The 24163-nt window shown below is 36.1% G+C and overlaps 7 protein-coding genes and 1 pseudogene across 13 annotated transcripts; 5 read left to right on the top strand and 3 right to left on the bottom strand.

Moving 5' to 3' along the window:
- Window positions 1–385: 385 nt before the first annotated feature.
- Window positions 386–1330, bottom strand: LOC147933707 (uncharacterized). The gene is made up of 2 exons (XM_087471937.1): window positions 1137–1330; window positions 386–734 (listed from the first exon to the last, which is right to left on the bottom strand). Exons 1-2 carry the CDS (start codon window positions 1257–1259, stop codon window positions 498–500), a joined length of 360 nt encoding a protein of 119 aa, XP_087328063.1. The 5' UTR covers window positions 1260–1330; the 3' UTR covers window positions 386–497.
- A 374-nt stretch (window positions 1331–1704) lies between these two features.
- LOC104722235 (PHD finger protein) lies at window positions 1705–3459 on the bottom strand. 4 transcript variants are annotated; one of them, XM_087474506.1, is made up of 6 exons: window positions 2975–3295; window positions 2706–2789; window positions 2541–2609; window positions 2379–2447; window positions 2201–2292; window positions 1705–2025 (listed from the first exon to the last, which is right to left on the bottom strand). In XM_087474506.1, the coding sequence occupies exons 2-5, from the start codon at window positions 2745–2747 to the stop codon at window positions 2206–2208; spliced, it is 267 nt and encodes an 88-aa protein (XP_087330632.1). In that variant the 5' UTR covers window positions 2748–2789; window positions 2975–3295; the 3' UTR covers window positions 1705–2025; window positions 2201–2205. The 4 variants fall into 4 exon arrangements, 1 of the variants encoding a protein (XP_087330632.1); XR_002034012.2 differs by lacking the exon at window positions 2201–2292 and having other exon boundaries at window positions 2975–3459; XR_015572074.1 differs by lacking the exon at window positions 2706–2789 and having other exon boundaries at window positions 2975–3284.
- Window positions 3460–4840: 1381 nt separating this feature from the next.
- LOC147933708 (uncharacterized) lies at window positions 4841–6685 on the top strand (annotated as a pseudogene).
- A 3426-nt stretch (window positions 6686–10111) lies between these two features.
- On the top strand, window positions 10112–10603 carry LOC147933709 (uncharacterized). Its single transcript, XM_087472298.1, has one exon. It carries the CDS (start codon window positions 10112–10114, stop codon window positions 10601–10603), a length of 492 nt encoding a protein of 163 aa, XP_087328424.1.
- A 2276-nt stretch (window positions 10604–12879) lies between these two features.
- On the bottom strand, window positions 12880–15681 carry LOC104722236 (uncharacterized). 2 transcript variants are annotated; one of them, XM_010440374.3, is made up of 9 exons: window positions 15401–15681; window positions 15163–15219; window positions 14981–15033; window positions 14801–14852; window positions 14469–14534; window positions 14330–14389; window positions 13716–13758; window positions 13528–13578; window positions 12880–13356 (listed from the first exon to the last, which is right to left on the bottom strand). In XM_010440374.3, the coding sequence occupies exons 1-9, from the start codon at window positions 15510–15512 to the stop codon at window positions 13293–13295; spliced, it is 558 nt and encodes a 185-aa protein (XP_010438676.1). In that variant the 5' UTR covers window positions 15513–15681; the 3' UTR covers window positions 12880–13292. The 2 variants fall into 2 exon arrangements, with proteins under 2 accessions (XP_010438676.1, XP_087330633.1); XM_087474507.1 differs by having other exon boundaries at window positions 15397–15537.
- Window positions 15682–15773: 92 nt separating this feature from the next.
- LOC104722237 (uncharacterized) lies at window positions 15774–16405 on the top strand. The gene has a single exon (XM_010440375.3). The coding sequence runs from the start codon at window positions 15893–15895 to the stop codon at window positions 16277–16279; it is 387 nt and encodes a 128-aa protein (XP_010438677.1). The 5' UTR covers window positions 15774–15892; the 3' UTR covers window positions 16280–16405.
- Window positions 16406–18655: 2250 nt separating this feature from the next.
- On the top strand, window positions 18656–19553 carry LOC104722238 (uncharacterized). The gene is made up of 2 exons (XM_010440376.3): window positions 18656–18785; window positions 18866–19553. The coding sequence occupies exon 2, from the start codon at window positions 18892–18894 to the stop codon at window positions 19330–19332; it is 441 nt and encodes a 146-aa protein (XP_010438678.2). The 5' UTR covers window positions 18656–18785; window positions 18866–18891; the 3' UTR covers window positions 19333–19553.
- Window positions 19554–20794: 1241 nt separating this feature from the next.
- On the top strand, window positions 20795–24127 carry LOC104722239 (putative beta-1,3-galactosyltransferase 4). Of its 3 annotated transcripts, none has more exons than XM_087470968.1 (12): window positions 20795–21104; window positions 21178–21347; window positions 21719–21815; window positions 21894–21958; window positions 22066–22277; window positions 22350–22413; window positions 22492–22564; window positions 22686–22806; window positions 22905–22992; window positions 23088–23213; window positions 23303–23409; window positions 23491–24127. In XM_087470968.1, exons 2-12 carry the CDS (start codon window positions 21220–21222, stop codon window positions 23637–23639), a joined length of 1230 nt encoding a protein of 409 aa, XP_087327094.1. In that variant the 5' UTR covers window positions 20795–21104; window positions 21178–21219; the 3' UTR covers window positions 23640–24127. The 3 variants fall into 3 exon arrangements, with proteins under 3 accessions (XP_087327094.1, XP_087327095.1, XP_010438679.1); XM_087470969.1 differs by having other exon boundaries at window positions 20834–21104; window positions 21897–21958; XM_010440377.3 differs by having other exon boundaries at window positions 21071–21347.
- The last annotated feature ends 36 nt before the right edge of the window (window positions 24128–24163 follow it).

The following is a 24163-nucleotide window of genomic DNA, read 5'->3' on the forward strand; positions in this document are numbered from 1 at the left end:
ATCTCTCTGGTTTGCGTCTCTCTTACTCATCTGTAAACGCGATTTCATTACCATCGGCGTTGCGATTCATCTTCTCCTTCTTCTTAGTCTTGGTGATCTCTTCCACGCACGCCCATGCCCAAAGATCTTTGTGCTTTTATGGATTTGTTATAAAGTCGTCTTCGTCGAAATGCTCTGGTTCAAGATTTCAGTTTCTTTCGTGTGTTTTGCTTTACCAATTTGGGTTGATAGATTCATTCATTTGTGCTTTTTTCGTGATGTAAATCGAAATCCACTTTCTTCATGTTTAGGGTTTTACTCATCGTATTCTAAAATTGTTTCCAACTTGTTATACAAGTGAGTGATGACTGGATTAAGGTTTTACGGAGCAAATCGGTGAGCAAATTGTGGAATTTTCGTTTCCTATTTCATTTGAAAAAAAGAAAAAAAAAATTTAACTTCCAAAAATCTAAAAACTAAAACCAAAAACACATACGAAAAAGAAAAAAAAAATTGAATTAAAACAAAACAAAAATAGGTAACAAGAAAAACACAATCGCCACAACCCATAGCACTGGCACTGGGTAACCAAAGACTTGACAATAGAATGGTACTGGTAGCTTCACTCCGTATATGATGATATACACCAACAGTGCAGCTAGTACAATCGTAATCATGTTCAACACTCGCCTCAACCGGTTCAGTTCCTTGTGTAGTTTCATGAAGTATTCTGCGTCGTATATATCCTCATCCACCTGCAATTTTGTTTTTGTTGATATACATATATATTTAGTTAGAGTTGAGTTAAGCCTATCAGGTTACAAAAACCAAATTATCGACTAATTCTTGTTTTACCAAACTCCCAACCATGGAATAAAAACTAAATCTAGTAAACAAGATGATAAATACAAAACTTGATAAGCTAATACCACGATAAGACTAAAACAAAAAAACTAACAGAAGAGAATATTCAATCTCTATTTTAAATGGAAGAAACAGACCTCATGCAATAATATATCAAAAATTCAGGAAACCAAAAAGGTAATTACTAATGGACTCCCCAAACTCAATGTGATAAACAAAAAAAAAATTGGCAATCTATCTAGCATATATTCTAATAATAGAGTTAAACAGAGAGAGAGGAAATAAAATAAGACCTCAGACTCAGTCTCATCCTCAGTCTCAGTCTCATCCTCAGTCTCATCCTCAGAATGTAAGAGCTCATCCTCAGACTCGGACAGTAAAGGTTGATCAAGAAGAATCTCTGCATCTGCAACCATTATCACAAACTCGGAGATCCAACGTCCGATTTAATATTTTCGTAGCTGAAAGAAAAAAAGTAAGAATCAGGAACAACCTCACGAATCTCAAAGCTGGGGAAAATAAAAAGAAACAACAATCACATAATTTACATGTAGATATTAGGGTTTAAGAAAGAACGAGTTTTATAGGCTGAACTATGTTTATTTCCTTGTGTATGCGTGCGTAAACAATATATATACCTCTTCCAATGGGCCTTCGTAATAGATTTCGGCCCAAACTGTTTTTTTTATTTAGCGAGGGTTTGTGTATATGATTGAGCCCTCATAAAACATATACATTTTGCACATGTCAATGAACAAGCTTAAGCATATGATATTAAAATTTGTAATCATTACCAAAAAAAAAATTGGATTTTCGGCCTTGAAGCATGGCCAATGGAGCAACCCATATGGGTTGTTCAAAAATAAATTAATCATATAATTAAGATTAAACTAATGAAAGCAACCCTTTAAGTATTTTACAAAATTTATTTACACTAGAGAAACCTACATAGGTTGATCATTCAAATAATTTTAAGTAAGTCAGATACAACTCAGAAGTAAGAAGCCAATATAACTGAAAGAGACCATAAGAGTAAAATGTACAAACCCATTCTTCTAGTGACAGCTTCGAGCTTTGACTTTCAAACTGGTCTTCCAATTTTTTGACTTTGATCCGGTATGTCTTTCCCATTCACTAAGTGCTTTCCTTTTAGGTCCACAGGAGCCACACTTACATACCACCCTGTAAATAAACAACATGGAGTAAGACACTCTGAAATTCATTCATCAAAGAGACCTGAACATCTAGCGAAAGTAATTGCAATCTCTAAAGGTTCTTGCTTTATATATGCTTAAAAAAAATGACCCAAGGCAGTTGTTGCTAAAACAATAACAAAAGTAAAGAAAACGAGGCCTACTTTGACTATGAGTTTTGATATTCTGAATCTGATAGTTCAAAGTTAAATTTAGCTCTGCAAGTAGGACAGTAGTAATCTGTTTCCCCCAAATCCTTCAGACCACAAAATGAGCTTGATCTCAACACACGCAAACAGATGAGAAGAGGATAGCCTTGATGAAATAAAAAAATTAACATACCTTTAGATGCTTATTTGATATTTGGTCACACTCTGCGTGTACCCAGACTTTACAACCATCCCAGCGCACCTAATTTACCACACAGGTATCAAAAGTCAAAATAGAAAACAACCAAAACCTGAAGCTACACCTGTATAGAACTTAATATTTTTCATTTCATACCCAGGTTTGACGGTCCAAATGATTCCTTATCTTCTTGCATATACCACAAATGTGCTTTGATTTTGTCAACTGCAACAACAACGAAAATAGGCTTACACCTTGCAACCATTTCTGCATCACTTACAACTAAACTAAGCATAAACACAGAACAGGGATCATACATACCCTTGAACATGGTTTACACAACAATTTATCTCCACATTTCATTTTTTTTTTTTGCCATCTCAAAAGAAATGATCGTTCCACATCCTACACATTCCAGTGGATTTCCATATAAAAGGATATAAAGATAGACAGCCATATAAAAGTGGACCAATAGGCATGAAATTAAAATCTGAGCAGCCTTTTGAGAACTAGAACAAAATTCAACCAATGTACATGTTACAATAAAAATGAACCCCCTGAACAACGACCTCACAGACAGAGAAACTTGCCTGGCTTGGAGCATTGTTACCGAGATCCTGATTTGGGACGGCGGTCTCTTGAACTCCCTCTGATCATCATGCATGCTCCTATCGCAGTCGGAGATCGATTGCCGTCAGCCGTCAGATCCGACTCCTCGGATCGTTAAACAGAACGATTGGAACAGAACCGAACATCAATCGTTCTCAAATACCAAGATCTCACGTATTTATGCCGGAATAAGCAATCGATTCAAGTTGAATCGATTGAAATATATGAGAAGTGAAGAGGAATCCCAATTCGAGAAGGTTTCGTCGAGAGAGGGAAAAGAAAAAAAAAAAAAAAAAATGAGTGAAAAAATTATTTTTTGTCTTTTATATTTTCTCAATACCCAATCAGATTTTGCCACATAACTTTGCTTTCAGGGTTGAGAAACGATTCTGAAGAAAATGGGCCCTTTTTTATGTTTTTGATTTAATTTTGGCCGAGAAATTCTTTGAGCAACTCAAAGAGAAATGCCAGGTCTCGGGGAAAAAGGCGATAAAAAAACACTTTACCAAACAAAAAGAAATAAGCAAGAAAAAATATAAAGTCACGTGCAAGTCATGCGTATTCAAAGTCTGGCTCAGATTAGTGAAGGTCACATCATGGCTACATCAATTAACCGTTGGATTGGAGTCAAGACTCTAGAACGGACGGCTTATAATCCACTGTGAACCTTTGACCATTCTGTAATTGCATTTTTTTTTTTTTTTGCTTTGAAATATAGAAAAAAATAATAATAAAAAAAGAGTTCAAATGGCCGTTAAGGTTTGTTGGGTTGTTTGTTAGTAGAGAGAATGAGAGAAGAGTCGGTTATAAATATAATAAATACAGTGTAAAGTGTGTCAAGACTCCCAAATACTAATCCTCTTGGAAAAATCACTAATCCTCTGCAAATTTTTCATTTTCTCCGATACAACAAGATTCACGAAAGATGTCTCGCCGCGGCAGAAACAACGGTGGAGATCGTCGTCATCAAGGAGCTGCGCCTGGTGTGAAGATGTATTGGATGGCTGAAGTAGTGTCTGTGTGATTCAAGACGTGATACAGGATTGTTGTTGTTTTATGTGACTGAGAAGTTTCTAGAAGGTTTGAGAAGGAAACATTGAAAGACAGTTTAAGGATGAATTGAAGAAGAAAACTACTATTTCGTTGGTTGATTAAATTGGAGTTTTACAAGGACAAGGAAAATATCAAAAAGAAAAAAATCTATTTCTTATAAAATTTGGAAATCTTCTCCTATGCTGATTAGGAAGTCTTGATGGGTATATAAGGAGGTGTTGGGCACGTCCTAGAGAAGCAAGAGAGCTGAGGCATAAAGGTTATAATCCTAGAGAGCTTTTTGTGTTGGTGTGCGGCTTAGTTTCGCGGTTTTGTGCTTGTGTGATCAAGCTTCTTTGTTCGTCGGTGTGACAAGTGTGTGTGAAGGCTGCTCAAGAGAGTTGAAGACCTGAAGTCTAGGCTCAGGGGGAGTTTAGCCCAAAGTTAGGTTATCTTGGTTTAAATCTAGGCTTGGTGTTAGTCTAGTTAAGGGTAGAGAATTATCCTTAAGATTTCATGTTATAGAACGGAGCGGTGAATTAAGAGGTTTGTGCTTGATTTACGCGTTTGCGAATAGGTTGTATTTGCTTTCTTGTTCTAGTGAAATCGAAATCTGGACGTGCTCCCGGAGAGTAGGAAAAACCGAACCTCGTTAACAAAGTTATTGTGTTCTTTACTTTCTGCACTTTATTATTACCTCATCCGCATTTACAAGTGGTATCAGAGCGGATTCTCGATAGAGATTCAGTCTAGTTTTGGGTAGATCAAGGGTGAGGGTAGTTCAGGAAGTGAGGCAGAGCTTTGAATCAGTTGTGATGAATTCATACAGAGAAGGCACGTCTATGTCAAGACCACCGTTGCTTGATTCAACGAATTACGGATATTGGAAGATTCGTATGCAAGCGTTTATTAGTAACCTTGATGAAGATTGTTGGAATTCGATTGAGCTTGGTTGGGAGCCCCCTAAATTTGTGGATGATAAAGGCGTTGAGTGTCTTAAGCCAAGAGATAAGTGGACTGCTGCAGAGAAAAAGCTATCAAGTTGTAATTCTACAGCCAAGACTGCGATTTACAATGCTATTGATTCAAGCCACTTCAAGTTGATTTCTCAATGTGTATCAGCTCAGAAAGCGTGGAAGTCATTGGAGAATATGTTTGAAGGTACTTCAAGTGTTAAGAGAACAAAGCTGGATATGTTGGCTTCACAATTTGAGAATCTAAGGATGGAAGAAAAAGAAACAGTGGCTGAGTTCAGTGCTAAGTTATGTGATATTTCTAATGAGGCTTTTGCTCTTGGAAAGCAGTACAAAGACAAAAAGCTTGTGAAGAAGTTGAAGCGGTCATTGCCTGCAAAATTTGAGTCAAAAATTTCTGCAGTTGAAGAAGCTCATAATTTAGATGAGATGGCTTTTGATGAGTTTGTTGGGATTCTTAAAGCTTTTGAATTAAGCAAAGCATATGAAGCTGAAGGAGTAAAGAAGAAAGATGATGTTGTTAAGGAAGCAATAAAGAAGGAAGTTGACATTGAAGTAGCTCTTAAGGTATCATCTTGTGAAGATTCAATGGCTATGTTATCAAGACAGTTTGCCAAATTTCTGAAGTGTAAGGGTGAAGAGAAGAAAAGTAGAATGGGTGAAGAGAAGAAGACTTCAGCAAAGAATGTTCAATGTTTTGAATGCAAAGGATATGGTCATGTACGGTCTGATTGTGCCAATCTACAAAAGCATAAGAAGAAGGCTATGAATGTTGTTACTAGTGATTCTGAAACTGATTTAGATGAAGAAGAAGATATGAAGAATTTTGTGGCATTTACAACTTTTGAAGATAGTTCTGAATCAGCGTCTGCAACTGCGTCTGAATCTGCAGCAAAACCTGCAACTGCAACAGAGCATGAGTCTGAGAGTGATAGTGATTTAGAGGATATGAGTTATGAAGAACTTGGTAAGAGTTATGAGAAGTTGTATGCACATTGGCTTAAGGTAGTTGATGAAAATTCAGTTTTGATTAAGGAGAAGCTCGAGTTAGAGGCTAAAGTCGTTGAAGCAGAGAAACATGCAACAGAGAAGGAAGAAGAAGCATCACAAGCTAAAGTGAAACTTGAAGAAACTCAAAAGAATTTGAGGATGCTTAATAATGGTACATAGAAGTTGGATCATATTCTGAATAATGGCAAGACAGATAAGTGTGGCCTTGGATATGAAGGAAAAGTTTCAAAATCGGAACGGGTGTTTGTTTCAAGTGGAAAATTCACGTCTGCTTCAAAGACTACTTCGGATACTGCTACAGAGGTTGCTTCAGAGACTGTATTTGTGAAAGGATGTGGTACAAAAATCCCTGAATTTCGGAATGCACCTAGACAAGTGTTTCGACCTGTTTGCCATCATTGTGGTGTTGTTGGGCATATTAGGCCAAGATGTTTTAGATTGTTGAGAGAGAGAAGCCGAATGGTGAATGCTTATGATGTAAGGTTTCAAGGTCCTACATGCTATTATTGTGGAGTTCAAGGACATGTTAAAAGGAACTGTTACAGGTTCATTCAAGTGGTTAACCATGGAGGTCTAAGCCGTAACAAGATATGGGTTAGAAAAGATAATTTCAATGGAGGTGGTGTACTAGGCTATCAACCGCGTATTGCAAAGCGGGGAGAATTTTCCAGTTAGTTTTGGCCATGTTGTGACTCATTCAGCGGGAGAATGAAGATGTGTCTGGTGATGTTGTTTAGGTGTTTATACTGATGAGTTCACAAGCATAGTCAAAAAGGGGGAGAATGAAGATGTATTGGATGGTTGAAGTAGTGTCTGTGTGATTCAAGACGTGATACAGGATTGTTGTTGTTTTATGTGACTGAGAAGTTTTTAGAAGGTTTGAGAAGGAAACATTGAAGGACGGTTTAAGGATGAATTGAAGAGGAAAACTACTATTTTGTTGATTGATTAAATTGGAGTTTTACAAGGAAAAGAAAAATATCAAAAAGGAAAAAGTCTATTTCTTATGAAATTTGGAAATCTTCTCCTATGCTGATTAGGAAGTCTTGATGGGTATATAAGGAGGTGTTGGGCACGTCCTAGAGAAGCAAGAGAGCTGAGGCATAAAGGTTATAATCCTAGAGAGCTTTCTGTGTTGGTGTGCGGCTTAGTTTCGCGGTTTTGTGCTTGTGTGATCAAGCTTCTTTGTTCGTCGGTGTGACGTGTGTGTGAAGGTTGCTCAAGAGAGTCGAAGACCTGAAGTCTAGGCTCAAGGGGAGTTTTGCCCAAGGTTAGGTTATCTTGGTTTAAATCTAGGCTTGGTGTTAGTCTAGTTAAATGTAGAGAATTATCCTTAAGATTTCATGTTATAGAACGGAGCGGTGAATTAAGAGGGTTGTGCTTGATTTACGCGTTTGCGAATAGGTTGTATTTGTTTTTTTGTTCTAGTGAAATCGAAATCTAGACGTAGTCCCGGGGAGTAGGAAAAACCGAACCTCGTTAACAAAGTTATTGTGTTCTTTACTTTCTGCACTTTATTATTGCCTTATCCGCATTTACATGGTGATCACGAACGTCGTCGTCGTCGTGAGGATGGCAACGACCGAGCTTGGAATCAGGTTCTTAAAACTACGAGTGGACTTTGACGTACAGCTATAAGCGCAATCGCCGTGCTCCTTGTTCTCGTCGCCAAGGTTTACACACAAATCGGCTTCGGACTCGACTCTCCCGCGGCGGCTTGGGCGGCGTACGCAGGTTCCATCGGAATTCTATCTTTCGTGGTTGCGACTTTTTTTTGTTCCAAGGGGTGCGATGGGAGGATTGGTCTTGTACTTGGTCAAAATCGGCTTAGTCTTCTTCTATTTCGTCACACTGATCTCTCTGGTTTGCGTCTCTCTTACTCTGTAAACGCGATTTCATTACCATCGGCGTTGCGATTCCATCTTCTTCTTCTTCGTCTTGCGCCCATGCAAAGATCTTTGTGCTTTAAGGGATTGCTAGCTAGTCTTTCAAATGCTCTGGTTCGATATTTTAGTTTCTTCGTATGTGTTTACCAGTTTGTTGATAGTTTCGTTCCTTTCTGGTTTCTCTTTTGTTGCTTTTCGTGATGTAAATCGAAATCTATATCCAATTACTTGATGTTTAGGGTTTTGCTTTTCCGATGCTATCGATCCTGACTCGATTCTTAATTTCCTCCTTTTGAAAGTTTAAAGTTTTAATTACGGAGAAATCGGTGAGCTTGAAGATTCTTGAATTTAAGTTGTAATAAAAACTATAGATATACTAGTTTAGAAAAAGAAAAAAAATCTAATTGGTCTTAGACTCTTAGGTTTTCTCAAAAAAAAAAATAAAAATAAATAAAACTAAAACCAAAAAAACACAGAGAAAAAGAAACAAAAAAAAAGAAGAAGATATAGTCAATTCCACCGGTCTAGTATTTCTTGGGTCTAGGCTTCCAATAATCGAAGATGGTGTAACCAAGGGCGACCACGGCATACACAACCACCAGACTCCACAGAGGGTAACCCAAGACGCCATGCGTGTAACAGAATGGAACTGGTAGCTTCACTTTGTACCAGATGCCGTACAACATCGGCACAGCTAGCACAATCGAAGCAATGATCATCATTTGACCAGCCTGGATCAGTTCCTTGCGTTTTTTCATGTAGTATTCTGTGTCGTAAATATGCTCCCTCTTCCCCTGCAAAAATATAATATATGTTTTATTCGTTAAGAGTGTTGTTGAGCCTATACGGAATACTTTACAAACCAGATATTTATCGACTAATTGTTCTTAATTAATTTACTAAACTTACATGCATGGAATATCTGAACTTGTTACTTTGTTAATCACCGATAAGACTAACACAGAACTAAACAATAAAGAGAATATTCAAAACTCTATAGACGAAAGAAAAGGCCTCATGAAAATAATATCTATATTGCGTTCTAGCCCTACAAAGAGTCTCCCAGGTTGCTGCTCGCCAGCGTCGGGATCCCACCGTCTCATATTTTTATCGTCTTCGATCTATTTATCTTAGTGTTCTCTTTTGCAAGTTTTTTTCCCAATTTTTATTTTTGCTTAACCCTTCTTTGACTCCTTTTGTCTCTGCCTCCGACCCAAAACCTAACCAATATACGCTCCCGCTGATCTGTCTTTCATCGGAGAAGCTTCACTACAACCCTTCCTCCCCTTGGCGTTTGATTGAGAAACTAGGATTTTTTCCAGTGGACCTAGTTTCCCAAATTGATTCAATTCACGGCCACTGTCTAGCTCCGCTTATCCCTCAAGCACAAGAGAAGATTCTCGCACCGCAAATATCTCTGACAGACTCGGGCAGACATCCTCTTCAGTCCTCACTTTGGCAAGCGGTTATGAATCTAGGGTTTTCCCCAGTGGACCTAGGTTCAAACTTTGAATCAAACCACGACCACCGGCTGTTCCTTTCGATCTGTCACTCAACGGAGGAGCCCCCTGCCCCGCAAAGTTCTCTGCCTTGTACGGTCAGCCACCGCTTTCATCTTTCTCCCTGGTTTTCGTTTGTGAAACTAAGGTTTACTCGGGTGGGCCTTGTCTCAACTATCGGCCTGTTAAGCTTTTCAAACGCAAAGCCCACATCCTATAAACCCAAGTGCAAAAATTCTGAACTTCGACTAAACCCGATTTCAAGTTTCTTTAGAGATAGATGTAAGAATGTTCGACATAAATTACATCCTCTATCGATACCCTTGTCTTGGGTCAACTACTATCAACTGCAAATCCTGGTCCGATTTAAGTCCACGAAGAATTTTGTTCATCAAAGCTCAATGCTTTCGGGACCTCCGGTTCTAGTATCTAGCCACACCAAAGGAAATGGTGGTTACCGATACTTCCACAATCCGCTTTCTCCATTCCCCATGATCACCTAGCATTGTCATGTCCAATCTATTAACCTCGGGAATACCCTCCACTCAACTGCTGCTTCATATCCAATTTCTTGTAAGTCCATATATGATCTTTTGTTCCATGTGTTGAAGCTATATTTTAGCCAATGGTGTGATCAAGATTACACACTCTATGGAATCCATTTGAGGAGTAATGCATCATTGTTGCTTTGGCTTCGCTTTAATTCTCTAAGAATCATGGCATTTGTATCTCGTTTGGCTTTGTCTATTGAACCTTCTTGTTGGATGCTGGATGACATATGGATCCTGATTAGTGGCCTCTTTGGTTCCGGCTTTGTTTCGTTCAAGGCCAATCTTCATCCTGTGGCAACTCTTACATCTACCTGCAAGCTCCAGAGAACTTCCAACCACTCTCGACCTATCGTCAAGCTCCTCTTCCGGGTATTCCAACCGGTAAGAAGCCAAGCTTTGACACCTTCTAAAACGCCAAATTGTCTCATGACTGTGGCTATCTACTCATCCACTGATTTGTTCATGGAAGAGCCTGTCGGCAACCTTGACCTCACATGTACCAGTTTCTCTCATCAAGAAATTGGCTCAAAGCTCTCAAGAATCCCTTGTCGATTATTTCTATCTCTGCTTTATTTTATTGATGTTTTGGCATTGGAGAATGCCTTTCTATCTTGTATCTTAAACATTGCTTGTAGAAACTTTATCTCTTTTGAGTAATGAATCACAAGTCGTTTGACAAAAAAAAAAATATATATATATATAAAGTTAGCTTTTCTCTCTTCTCATTCATCCACTTCATCACTTCTTATTTTCAATTTTAATAAATTAATCCACATAATTAAAGTCCATAAAATCTAAAATTAATGCATCAATTAATTCACTCATTTTTAAATATTTTAATTATTATAAAAACAATAATTTAAACTAAAATGTAAAATAAAAACGAAATGAAAAAAAAATACAACCAAAAAAATAATCAAAATAAAATATGAACAGAGATTACATAAATATAAAATTAGTTATTTCTATCATAATATATAATAATTGTGTAAATATTTGTAAAAAACTAGAAAGAGGAGAAAATAGAGCTATCATATATTTAATGAAAAAACAATTACTTTCAAGATTTACATTTATTAGAATAAAGAAAATAAGAGTTTTTTCCCAAAAACAAACACAAATATTTAAAGGTTTTTTAAATCAAGAGGTTATTCAATTCTTGGTGTTAAATTAGATTAAAAGTTGGTATATATTATTATTTTCAATTATAGTATAATATAATTAATAATATATATATATTAAAACTTGAGACGATGTTGTTAGTGTTAAATTATAAATCTATGTTACGGATTAAAGCCAGAAGGATTTGGTGCATATTATTATTTAGAATTCTAAATAGTATAAATAATTAAAATAGTTTGAATGATCAATATTATCTATCCTTTTCAAAATTGAAAAATTGTGAAATTTGTTAAACAAAGGTATATCCAAAAAAAGGAGAAAATATTAATCAAGTGCTCAAAAATTAAAATTATGTGTATATTTAAGAGAAATGTATAAGGTTACTTGAAATAAAACATATTAAAGAAAACTTATTATGAACATCACACACACCAAGAAAAGAATAGTGAAAAATACTAAGAAGATATTGAGAAAGCTATTTGTAATAAAAACAATTATAATAGTAGCGGTAGATTGTAGAATTTTTTAATTAAAAATTAAAAAGAGTTATATTTTTGCATAAGTACACATATTTAAAAGTTAGATGAATCTTATGAGTTTGTAGATTTAGGAGAATTAAATTTAAAGAACACTATATAAAAAGTAGAAACATAGTAGGCTATATATATTTTAAGTATAAAATATATATATGTGAACATAATTTTTCTTTTTTCAAACAATTTAAGATAAAAATGTAATATTTGAGTTATAATATGATGTTTATGGATAGAAACAAGTCCAATTATAAGATTCATTACTAGAAAGCAAAATATATGTGTAGTACAACATTGTCAAAGAAATTTCGCAACAAATGGTGAATATATTCTCTAAGATTTCTTTACATCTATGTTACTAATTAATGATCACTCAACCGATTAAAAAAAAGTATTGGAAGATGAAAAATATGAAAAAATAGTTATGATATGTCTTCATAATCAATATATTACAAGTGAGATAATAAAATGTGAAAAGAGAGTAGTGAGTGTATACGGAAAAAAATGAATTAATTGTGAAAAATATTAAAAGAAATAGAAATTATATATCGCTTAATAAAATAAATTTGACATCTATACAGATTTTTATTTTAATATTGGATAGTTATAATTATATTTAACGGTTCACATTAATAACAATAAAAAGTATAGTCCCGCGCAACATGCGGGTTAGAAATCTAGTAATAATAATAATATCTCAAAATCACATGAAGAAACGATTTGTTTACTAGTTAAACTAAGATAACTCACTCCAAGAATAAAAAAAACTCCGTTAGAATTCATGAAAAAATTACAAGTCATGGACCTAAAGAAGACTCAATGTGATAAACAACAAAAAAGAAGCGGCATCTAATAATAGGGTTAAACAAAGTGAGAGAGAAAATTAAAACCTCATCCTCATGAATGTAACTCATCCTCAGAAAGCAAGGGTTGATCAAGAAGAATCTCTGCATCTGCAACCATTATCACAAACTCGGAGATCCAAACGTAGGATTAAATATTTTCGTAGCTGAAAGACAAAAAGTAAGAATCAGGAACAACCTCATGAATCTCAAAGCTGGAAAATAAAAAGAGACAACAACCACATAATTTACATGTATTAGGGTTCAAGAGGGAACGAGTTTCTAGACTGAGCTATGTTTCTTTCAGGTATGCGTGCGTAAACAATAGTAGTACATATATATATTACATATCATCTCTTCCAATTGGCCTGCGTATTAGATTTCGGCCCATATTGGTTTTCGCCGACTCTTATTTGATAGGTATCTAAACGATATATTGAAAAATATATATGACATTGATCATAGTTTATCTCAAAAATAAACAATAATATTCCTTAGAAAAAATAAACATCATGATTGATTGATCATAGTTTATTTCATCTCAAGATCAATCATCTCTTTCTTCAGCTATGAAGGACAAGGCAACTAAAAGTCTCGAGCACTATGCGAAGAGACAAACACCCTAAAGATAACAAAGCATAAGAAGATGGCTTCTCATTCTGACTCTTCTAACTCCTTAATGACAGCGTGAAAGGCCACATACTGTATTTAGGGTTCTCAAAAGCTCTCTCGTCTATGGTGGTTCATCTGTAAGACTCAAACCAATCGGTTTGTGTAGAGTACAACAAACAAATAATTAGGCACGAAAAATGTTCTGCTGGTTTGTTATCTGCGTGCTGAGGGGTGAGCTTAGGATGGTGGCTGCCATGTCCCGGGCCTAAATGATGATCCAGAACCTGATGGTTCTGTTGTCCTGCATCATCATCAAAATCACCATTAGCTTGATTGGATTTACGCATACCCAACACAATACACAAGCTCATGTTCATAGAGAATATATTCAGTATAGTAGCAGTATGTAACAATCAGAAAGAACATTTCATGTTTCAATGTGAACTTTAGGATTACAAAAAGCTAGACTTACTTTGGTTCTGGTGGTTCTGCAGTAACTATCTCGGGTTCATGTTCCTTGACCCTGTTAAAAGCAATGTGAGAGAACTTGGTTATGGTGGTCTAGTGAAAAATGCTGTTTTGCATCAAGAAATATAGATTGTAAGAAGATTTAACAAAGATAAGATTGGTGTCGAGATATTTTGAATCATGATGATTCACCTTGATTTATCTGCTTCTTCACTAGCTTCCTCTGGTATATCACCTTAAATAATAAACGAACAAACAAAAAAACTTGTCAATCTTACTTACACGAGATTATGGTAGAATAATAAGCTCGTTACAGTTATAGGAAAACTAGCAACTGTAACAATTTCAGGCCCTTGAATCAACAAATGGCATAAAGCGAACAATTCTTATTTCCACTCTAAGCTAGCACAATCAAAATGGACATCTTTTACTATCAGAACTTCACCAGAATCACAGACTTTAAAGTGATGTATCATTCCATGATCTATAGTTATCAGTGCAATAGTTACACACGGAAAAGCTGAAAAAGGATCAACAAAGTCCCTCAGAAGCATTTTTTTTTATCACATATGACGTCATTCCAAAGACACTTTATGAAGACAGCTTTAGATCTAATGCACCGAAATGTAATGGACACCATTCGATGGTTCAAACACCGCAAAAATACATATGCCTGTTTACAACAATCTTTGTCAAATGATTCAAGGGAATTTCAGAAAAGAACTGGAAAAGATGAAACCTAAGAAGTTAGTCTTCTACATTCTATGGTGACCCCCTTAATCAATTGAAAGAGAAAAATGTAATACCTTTAGAATCCGGTGGAAATTGGCGAACAAAGCTTGTCAAATCTGGACCTTCAACTTTACCTTCAAACAAACAAAGGAGAGCCACTTCATATATGAAAAACAAATTGAGCAAATTATGTGAGCACTAAATGTTAATTACCAATGGTCGTGACTTTGCGTCCAGTGCCTTCTATCGCTTTCCTCTCCTCCTCTTCTTTCTTGAGAACTTGACAAGGGATTGAAGGGAAACGAAAAACAAATAAACATTTGCATAGAACTTGAAGCAACATATTAAATGCAACAGAAGCAAAAAGAAACATTTCTCGACTTTGTTCATTCAGAACTTGTAGGTTCCACAAATCAAGACCTCAAAGTCATAAACTATTAGCATCAAGGATCAATGAGGCCAGGAAAAAAAGAACCTTGAGACGTTTAAAAAAAAAAATAGATAAGTTGTGGAAAAAATTGTAAAAAATAATATGGAACACATACGAGCAACATTAAGCTTGACACGCTCACGCCTTGCTTCAAGTTCAACCATTTCCTGAACCAGTAAGAAACAACCAACATAAAGGGCCAAAACAAAAGGCATATAAGCCAATCTATCCATGGAATGAAAACACAAAGCTGACAAAAAAATAATTCAGGTAAAAGAGGGAGTTGATATCGTACCTCAGGAGTAGGAGCCTTTTTGCGTTGCCCATTAAGCCAACATATCCATTCAACTACAACATTGATCAAACAAAAAACTGTAACTAGATTCCTGTATGCATTTATGTATCTTAACCCCAAACAAATGAACATAACAAACCATTTGATGGAGTTTTTTTTCAAAAGGAGAGTAGTTTAGTTACCAGGAATAGAAGTTGGGTCCTGTTCTCGTCTAAAGACAACCCATCTTTTCTCCTTAGCTGAAAAAAGTAGAAAGAAGCATATCAGAAAACATTCTTACTACTTCACAATGACGACGACTCCACATAACTCCAATCAAAATCGTTACAACACGATCACACGTAGAAAACCCAAAGAAATTGAGAAAAGAAAGACGAGAGATTTGTGAGGTTAGAAGAAGAAGAAGAAGGATATACTCGCCGAATCCGTCAATCTCTTCGAATCTGGAAAAGTACTTGTTACCAGTCTTGTCTACCCCGATGAAACTCTTGCTACTGAATAATCCCGCAAATCTCGCCCATAGCCTCGACATAGCTTCTTTCGTCTTTCAATGATGATCCCAAAAAAAAAAAAAAAATTGAACACACGCCCAGCCAGGTTCCCCCGATCAAGTCTGCTCCGTCTGGATCAAATTATCCGACCCGATTAAATCACCGGGTCTCGGTTTAGACTCTGATTTTTATAAACCAGGGATGGAGTACCGGTTCAATTTTAAAAAAAAAAAACAAACGCCGCCACTCATCAAAACCCTAAAAACCTGATTTTTTTTTTTTTCAGTTTCCCACCTCTTGAAAATCCCCAATTCTAATTTTCCCGCCTCTCTCTCCATCGCACCCGCCGCTCCTTCCTTTACAAAAAGCCATCCTTTGCTACCACCTTTCTCGTCAGGTCCACTCACACAACACAAATCCAATGAAAGGAACCTCCATATCTCCGGTGAGAAGAAACAACGATGGGTTCCACCGTTACTTGAAACCAGGGGCTTTGGCTCAGATCCGCAACTCTAGAATCAACGCTAGATCCAATTTTCCCCTGTCACTGACTCGCTCCATCTTGGTGGACCCCTCGCCATCCGAGAACTCTCTTGTCTTGGCGCCGCAGATGTTGACTATGGACCAGGTGCCCCATCTCTTGAGCAAGATCTATGGTCCGTACCGCATCGGTAGGAAGAAACTTGGCCCTGCGAGATCTGTGGGATTGGAGTCGATGTTGGATTTGAACTCTTCTCCAAACTCCGTACTTGAATCTACTAATGGTAATAGCAACGTATTGAGTAACGATGTTTTAGTTGCTCATTGAATGTAAGCTTTATTTAATATCATAGATTGCTGCTTTGTAACTGATAATATACTCTGGGGAAAGATGTTCAATATTCTCATCAGACTTTTTGTTATTACAATAAAAATCTCAAATAAATTATGTCTCCTTCACAATCTAGTATAAGATTGATTTCACTTTGTTAATTGACTATGTATGTTGTTGAATTCAGATTCCCAGTTTGGCATTAGATCATAGATTGCTCCTACGTTATTTATTCATGCTTCTCATTGTTTTTGCTCTGTTGTGTATGCTTGGTTTCTGTTGTGTATGTTTGGATCATTTCAAGAGATTGGGCTTTTAACCCAATTGTCTCGGTTTGGTTTTGAAGTTCATCAACCTTTGATAAGGGATCTCATTTAGGCAGTAACAAAGCACATCCGCATCATTGGTCATGCTTTCTCTAGCATCAACATTCCAATGTTGCATTATGTTTATTACATATTCTGTTTCTATATACATTCGGGGCAAATTCATTGGTAATGAGGAGAATGCTACTCTGATTATTGGGAGATGTTGGATATTTGAAGAGGGCTCGGTAAAGGATTGCTAGTAACAGAGTAACCATTTAAACAATTGGAGAACTAAAACAGTGTATGAGTGAGAGGAAAACCGATTCGCCTAATACAAAACTCAAATGTGGTTTTCGTTTTAGTAATATGAAAATTTCATTATGTTAGGACATTTTTACATAGGATAAGACACAGAAATCTAGATTGAAAGGTTCTATTCCATGGTTAAACGTAGCGTTTATCTAACATCGACTCCCTTCCTTGCTATAACCCACTTGTGATTTGTTAAATATTAGCTCCTTTACTTGCTAAAATAAAAAAACACACGCATAGATTTGATAGTCGTTCATCTCGCTTGTTGATACTTGAATTTGTACTATGGTGGGTGATTCTTAACTTCTTACTCACCCACTCATCAGTACCGATCCGTAGACGAATCACATGGAGAGAGTTGTTGATCTAGTTTGATTTTGGACCACAAAATGTATTGTTGATGGAGGCCCGGAATATGCAAAATGCTAAAACCCTCGCTTTCACAAATCATACCTTTCCCAAATTGATTAGGTCAGCAAAGATAAGTTAAAATGTTGAAGTGAGTGATATTTTTTTATTTAATATTAGTAAACTATCAAAGTTCGATGAATGACGGCTATACTACTATACAAATTCAGGGCCCCAAGCGCTCGTCATCCATTGAAGAATCTTCCTTTCAAGCTAAAACAACGTTTTGTTTGTTCTTAGAGAGCAAATCATATTACAACTTAGATTTTTAACTTTTTCAACTTATTCATGTTTAGTTTAATTGCAAATGCTGTTATTATATGCCCATAATTTATTAGCCGCCATGGTTAATATTTCATGTAGTTCATAACCTTTTTCTTTTCTTTTCTTTTATTTTTTTGGTAAAAATGTATTTCTTAACTTTTAGAAGAAAGAAAATAAATAATATACCTCCTTGTTAAATGAATGTCTACAAGATTTACTGCATTTTTTAATCAAAATCTTATACTATTATCTTTTTAACTGATCAGATTTGTATGAAATCTACTTTGATCAAATTTACGGCAATCTTCTGAATCAGTTAATAGGGGAAAAAGATTAGTATACTAGGTACACGAGTAACACAACCATTTATTTTGCTTAGTAGTTTATAAAACAAAACTAACTAATAATTTATTTTCTTGCTCTTTTTGTTGGATATATCGAATTCCAGATTAATTTGAGATCTATAACTGTCATGTAGATCTATAAATGTATGCTTCATTCAAAATAAGCTCTGAACATCACCAACTCTGGAACATGCATGCATGCATGGTCATTGGTCTGTATCAATGAAAACTCTGTTGTCTTTGTACCTTCGTATTGTCAAGAAAAAGAACACTATATATTTACCAAGTCAGCCGTCTGAATTGGACCTTTGTCAAGCCAACGGCTCCAAATTTTCGATCTTCCAAGGGGATGAATCTGTGAAGTACTTTTTTGGCTTATTTAAGAACAAAAAAAATGGGACATCGATACTAATAAATAACATATTGCATGTGGTACCCATTTTATAGTAGAAAACTGGTAGAGCAAATTCAATTCATGAGGATTAAATTACTTTCAGTGATGAAAGAAAGTAGAAGTAAAATTGGCCACATATGCTTTAGTGTAGTAGTAGTGTAGTGTACTTTGTTTGACCGTTTAACTCATCTTCGTCATTATGACTATAACACAACAAAATATTGATGATCATAATTAGTGTCCGGACGTATAGTGTATATAGATTCTCACGTCTTTGGAACATACCTAAAAAGACAAAATAAGAACCAATCTATTTATTTGCTCTTCAATCCCACACCTCTTGTGTCACTTTCTTCCTTTCTCTTCTCAAACTTTTAAAGCTTTGTGCTTCACTTGGCACAGATTATACTCCATATATCTCATTGTATTATTATATTCTCCCAACTCCCAAGCTCAATAAATCAAACAAAAAGGTGTGTAGAACGTCTCATATACGATTTTGTGGCTCTAAGATTTTTTGTCTAATTGAAGATTTCTCTTTGTCGTCTGTTAGATTTTGTACAAGCAGGTGAGTAAACAATGGAGAAGAACAACATGAGAGACGAGGTATGGAGTTCTTGGAGAGATGGAGATTTTCAAGAAGATGATGTATGGGATGTTCTTGATCATGGATATCAATCATCGTTTATGATTAGTAACCATACCACTAAACCTTGTTTCTCAACCCAAATTTCACTTCCAAGCGAACCAAGAATGATTCCGGAGAGGCAGAGGATAGAAGGAATGGCACCCATGAGACAACACTCGGCTCCTCTCAATGTCCCTGATTGGTCAATGGTTCACCCAAAGAAGACAAAAAAGAAAGTTGACCAAGATGATAATGTGTCACCGGAGGAATATTTCATGGGGCGTAGATCATCGTCGTCTTCAGTTATGGAGGGAGTTGGAAGGAAATTGAAAGGAAGAGATTTAAGCAGAGTTAGGAACGCAATATTGAAGCAAACTGGATTTCTTGAGTAGGCCAAGATTGTAAAAATGTTTAGATAATATACCTATATATATGAAACGAATGTCTAGATATTTACATTGGTATTAGCAAAAGAAATATTAGGTGATTTCGTTTTTGTTTTTTTTTTTGTTTTAAACTCTAGTTTGCAAAGATGTATAGATGATTTTATTTGGCATACCCATACTATAATTGTTGAAAACGGGTGAAACAAGATTTCAAAGATTTACCTAAAGTTAGGTTATCAAAAAGACTTCCAAGTAAAGAAAAGATTGTGTGAACTAAAGATTCATTGAATTACACGATTCAAACCGTCGATGACCACGAAAGTGTGAGGATCTACTCTTCATATCTATATATTCTAAAAAAATAAACTAAACAAAAAAAAAAATCATAATAATGAAAGAAAAAAAAAAAAGGGTATGGTGAGGTGAGTTGTAAGGGGAAATGGTTGATTGAGGATCATGTGGTGCACACGTGGTGGTCTGTGGTCATTGTTGATTCCCTTTGTCGCCATTCTTGGACAGCTTGGGAACATGTGATTGCAAAAATTGTAGTTCTCTATTAAAAACTTTCGTATCGAACCTACAATTCATTATCATCGTTTATATTTTCACTTTTTGTTGGTTTTACACATTAATATTGTTCATCTTGAGATTTTTACAAACTGAAAGTTTTCTTCCTGAAAACATAACTAACTAAATAAAAAATAATTAATTTTGATTTGTTTATTAGTTATATAGTTTAGACCAGGTTCGTTGGTCAATTTATTCGTCGGGTGGTCCTGTCGGTAGCTGCAATTTTTTTAATTAGTTTTTTCTCCCCCTCTTAATCAATGTTTTCACGCCCGGCCCGGACCGGCCGGTCCAACCGGTTGACCTACGATCCGGAGACTTTACCGGTTTGGGTATAATGCTAATAACTGATAGTAATAAAACCGGCAAAACCCAGAAAAAACCGTTATTAACCTGCGATTCAGTGAACCGGTTGACCCGATCGGTTAGCGGTTCAAAAAAATCTACTTGATTTTTGAAAAAATGTATAGAGATTCACAGTTTTAATTACTTTTAGAATCTTTTATTCGTTTAAAGCTTAGACGGTAACACATGACTCAAGAGTGACAACTCTCGTCTTCAATTTCTTTGTCATCTCTCGAATTTTACGTAAGAACAGTTGGTTATTTTTGAAAAAGTTTAATTAGTGTTCTTTATTTTTTATTTGGATTTAAAATTTTTAATCATTTTATTATTATTATAAAACTTTATACTTTGTTAAACATGATATTTTTTATAATATTATTAAAATATTTATTTTATATAAATATATTAAATATATTTTACTCAATTAACCCGTGATCAAACTCGGTTGGCTCAGTGACCCGAGAGCTAGGTTCACAATCCGCGTCAGATTTCAAAACATTGCTCTTAATCCAATCTACCTGATATTATTACTACTCTAAAGTCTAAAGTGAAAATTAACTAATAAAGCAAAAAAAATAAAGATATAATTTTTATTATCCCCAAACACAAAATAAAGATTCGATTCATCTTCTTGCAGCTTCGAATTCTACGCACCAAAGCCACGGCTTTTCTCTCTTTGTCGTTTTCTCATACATTCGTCTCTTTTCATAGGATCAATCTCAAATCAAAATCTATACTTTCTCTGTTTTGCATTCTCGTTTCCGAGGAGGAGGAAGAAAAAGTATCTCGATCTATTGGATCTGAAAAACTACTGAGAAGTTTTGGTCTTTTGGGTTGACTTGACTTGTGGTAGTAGACTCGTGGGGGTGAGTCGTCGTGTCTTGAGATGGAGGATGTCCCATGTTTAGTAACTCTTTGAGAGTTTTTTTTCTTGTTTAGGGTTCGATAGATTTCGTAAGTAGAAGAAATATACACACGAGAATGTCGTTGAAGCATCATAGAGGAGGAGGAGGATTAGAGCTCTCTGCTTCAAAGAGTTTTGTTTCCAAGAAATGGACTTTATTTCTCTGTATCGGTTTCTTCTGCGCGGGAATCCTCTTCTCCGACAGGTAAAACCAAAAACAGCTGCTCTGTATTTCGTTTCCTCTGTTTTACAAGATCATTTGGGACTGTCGGTGGGATAAATTTTCTCCCAGATTTGTAAATCTAACGACTTTTTTTTGAGAATTTATGCTGTAAAAGTTTTGTATATCTATTAATAAGGAAATATATATTCGGGGAAATGTGTTTTAAGGTTTCCTGTTTCAATGCATTTATAGACAAAATTACAAAAGTTATATTCTTTATATATACTTGAGATGCATTTGTAGTTCATGAAAGAGTCAAAAATCAAATCTTTGTGCTACATTTTCGTCTGAATGTCACAAGCTGTTGTGATCCCATAATTGTGCTCTAATCTGACTGTGTATGTTGTTGATAGAATGTGGCCAGAGCCTGAAGCCAATCTTGTATCAAGGGACACAGTAGCGTCAGATGAACGGATGCGGTTAGAGTCAGAGGACTGTGATTCATCAAAAGTAAGTTTTCTACTCTAAGGTGAATTTATTATACTCATGGATTTTAGAGCAATTCTTGATTCCTAAGTTGCTTATCAGAAGGGTTTGAAGCGTGAATCAAAAGACATCCTTGGAGAAGTTTACAAGAGTCCAGATGCCATTCAGTAAGTTAAATATATATATGATATGGAACTTACTTAAGCTGTTCATATTTTTTTAATCTTGATTTCGCGTTAAGCTTTTTGGTTTTTGCTTGTATGGTGTTATGCAGAACGCTTGATAAAACGATTTCAAATCTAGAAACAGATTTGGCAGCTGCAAGAGCTGCACAAGAATCCATCGTGAATGGTTCACCCGTTTCTGATGATTTTAAGCTCCCTGAAACTGTTACCAAAAGAAAGTATCTCATGGTTGTTGGGGTCAATACCGCGTTTAGCAGCAGGAAGCGCAGGGATTCAGTTCGCGCTACTTGGATGCCTCCCGGTATGTTCATCTAAGCAGCGGTTTTTTCAGCCTTATGTATAATGTTTGGGACTGAACATACGTCTTGTTTAGGTGAGGATAGAAAGAAGCTCGAGGAAGAGAAAGGGATCGTGATGCGGTTTGTAATAGGTCATAGGTAAAACTTCTACTAAGAATTGTTTGCGTGGCTGATTCATGTATATATATTTCCTGATCGAGTGTTTCTTGTGAGCAGTGCCACTCCCGGTGGAATTCTTGATAGAGCGATTCAAGCTGAAGAAAGTAAACATGGAGACTTCTTGAGGCTGGTAAGAGTTTTGCTGGTCATGTTTCTTATGGAGTTATACTTGTTGTGGACAGGTTCAGGGCATATATATTTTATCGATATCCCGGCTTTCCTTTTTTAAAGTCTTAAGTTTGTTTGGGCAGGATCATGTTGAAGGTTATCTCGAGCTGTCAGCAAAGACTAAAACTTACTTTACCACAGCTTTTGCATTGTGGGATGCAGACTTCTATGTGAAAGTCGATGATGATGTGCATGTAAATATAGGTGAATATAACCCTTCTTACTCTTTTCTGAACTGTTATGTTTTCTTGTCATCTCAAGTTTGCGCCTTTGCTCACTTATATTTACGGATATTTCTGCAGCCACGCTCGGAGCAGAATTAGCGAGGTACCGGATGAAGCCCCGAGTCTATATTGGTTGCATGAAATCTGGACCTGTTCTTGCTCAGAAGTAAGTTTCATTCACCTTTTAAGAGACCACTTCTCATTTTCAATTTTTGTCTCACTTTCATTTCTCTCTGAAATTTCCGTTGTTTCCATTGTTAGAGGAGTGAGATATCATGAACCCGAGTACTGGAAATTTGGAGAAGAGGGTAACAAATACTTCCGCCATGCCACGGGTCAGCTCTACGCAATTTCAAGGGAATTAGCGTCTTACATATCGATAAACCAGTGAGTTTTTCCCCACAAGCTAATTTTCTTTATGTGTATATGCTCATACGTTGACTGTGTGTTAACCAACGACAAATTTGTGTATACAGAAACGTACTTCACAAGTACGTGAATGAGGATGTCTCTTTAGGATCATGGTTTCTTGGATTGGATGTGGAGCATGTAGATGACCGTAGGCTATGTTGTGGCACAACAGGTAATAATTTCAAGTTCCCTTAACTATTTCCAAGTATGAAAGTTTGATCAACTCAGATGTTGATCAAATGAGAAACTGCAGATTGTGAGTGGAAGGCTCAGGCGGGCAACATCTGCGTTGCCTCGTTCGATTGGAGCTGCAGTGGGATTTGTAGATCAGCGGATCGGATGAAGGATGTTCATCGGAGGTGTGGAGAAGGCCCAAATGCTCTCTTGGCTGCATCTTTCTGAATAAAATAACAAAAGAAACACATTGAGGAAGAAGAGTCCAGAGACAAATCGGCTTTTGACACTTTGTAGTATAGACACACATCCCAAACTGCTCAACACCCTCTCTATATATGTATGTATGTATGTATCTTGTGAACTGAGATGAGAAGGGTGCTTTTTGCCCTCCTTTCTTGTTTCTGTATGATTTTTTCATCTCTCTGAAGGTCTGGAGTCCTTTGCACACAGAAAATGCAGACCTCACGAGCGCACCTTCAGAGTCGTTGCACACACCTTCAGAGTCGTTGCACTGAGGCGTATTCTCTGCCTTCGTGCTTAAAATATCCAAGTTTTGAGCTTCTCTTCTTCATTTTCTTTATGGATTTTGCTTCTTTTGTTCATTTTGTCTTATGCCATGATTATGGTGAAGCAATAGCTGTACTTGTGTGTGTGTGTGTGTAATATTAGGAACACAAAACTTATTCAATAAAAGATTAGATCATATGGCTTCATTGTCTCTTTTAATTTTGTCCGTCTATGCCGATGGT

This window comes from Camelina sativa, chromosome 11, assembly GCF_030686135.1.
Source record: "Camelina sativa cultivar CO46 ecotype springtype chromosome 11, ASM3068613v1".
NCBI lineage: Eukaryota > Viridiplantae > Streptophyta > Magnoliopsida > Brassicales > Brassicaceae > Camelina > Camelina sativa.

Bases quoted from the DNA above. Each gene is read 5' to 3' on its own strand.
- LOC104722235 (XM_087474506.1), bottom strand. From the start codon at position 2,747: ATGAAATGTGGAGATAAATTGTTGTGTAAACCATGTTCAAGG. The intron at 2,610-2,705 runs GTATGTATGATC...TTGTTGTTGCAG, and splicing joins TGTGTAAACCATGTTCAAGG to TTGACAAAATCAAAGCACAT. The intron at 2,448-2,540 runs GTATGAAATGAA...GTGGTAAATTAG, and splicing joins ATTTGGACCGTCAAACCTGG to GTGCGCTGGGATGGTTGTAA.
- LOC147933709 (XM_087472298.1), top strand. From the start codon at position 10,112: ATGGCATTTGTATCTCGTTTGGCTTTGTCTATTGAACCTTCTTGTTGG.
- LOC104722237 (XM_010440375.3), top strand. From the start codon at position 15,893: ATGAAAGGAACCTCCATATCTCCGGTGAGAAGAAACAACGATGGGTTC.
- LOC147933707 (XM_087471937.1), bottom strand. From the start codon at position 1,259: ATGGTTGCAGATGCAGAGATTCTTCTTGATCAACCTTTACTGTCCGAG. The intron at 735-1,136 runs GTCTTATTTTAT...ACAAAATTGCAG, and splicing joins AGGATGAGACTGAGTCTGAG to GTGGATGAGGATATATACGA.
- LOC104722236 (XM_010440374.3), bottom strand. From the start codon at position 15,512: ATGTCGAGGCTATGGGCGAGATTTGCGGGATTATTCAGTAGCAAGAGT. The intron at 15,220-15,400 runs GCGAGTATATCC...TACTTTTTTCAG, and splicing joins CGAAGAGATTGACGGATTCG to CTAAGGAGAAAAGATGGGTT. The intron at 14,853-14,980 runs GTACGATATCAA...TTACTGGTTCAG, and splicing joins AAAAGGCTCCTACTCCTGAG to GAAATGGTTGAACTTGAAGC.
- LOC104722239 (XM_087470968.1), top strand. From the start codon at position 21,220: ATGTCGTTGAAGCATCATAGAGGAGGAGGAGGATTAGAGCTCTCTGCT. The intron at 21,959-22,065 runs GTAAGTTAAATA...GGTGTTATGCAG, and splicing joins AAGAGTCCAGATGCCATTCA to AACGCTTGATAAAACGATTT. The intron at 23,410-23,490 runs GTAATAATTTCA...GAGAAACTGCAG, and splicing joins GCTATGTTGTGGCACAACAG to ATTGTGAGTGGAAGGCTCAG.
- LOC104722238 (XM_010440376.3), top strand. From the start codon at position 18,892: ATGGAGAAGAACAACATGAGAGACGAGGTATGGAGTTCTTGGAGAGAT.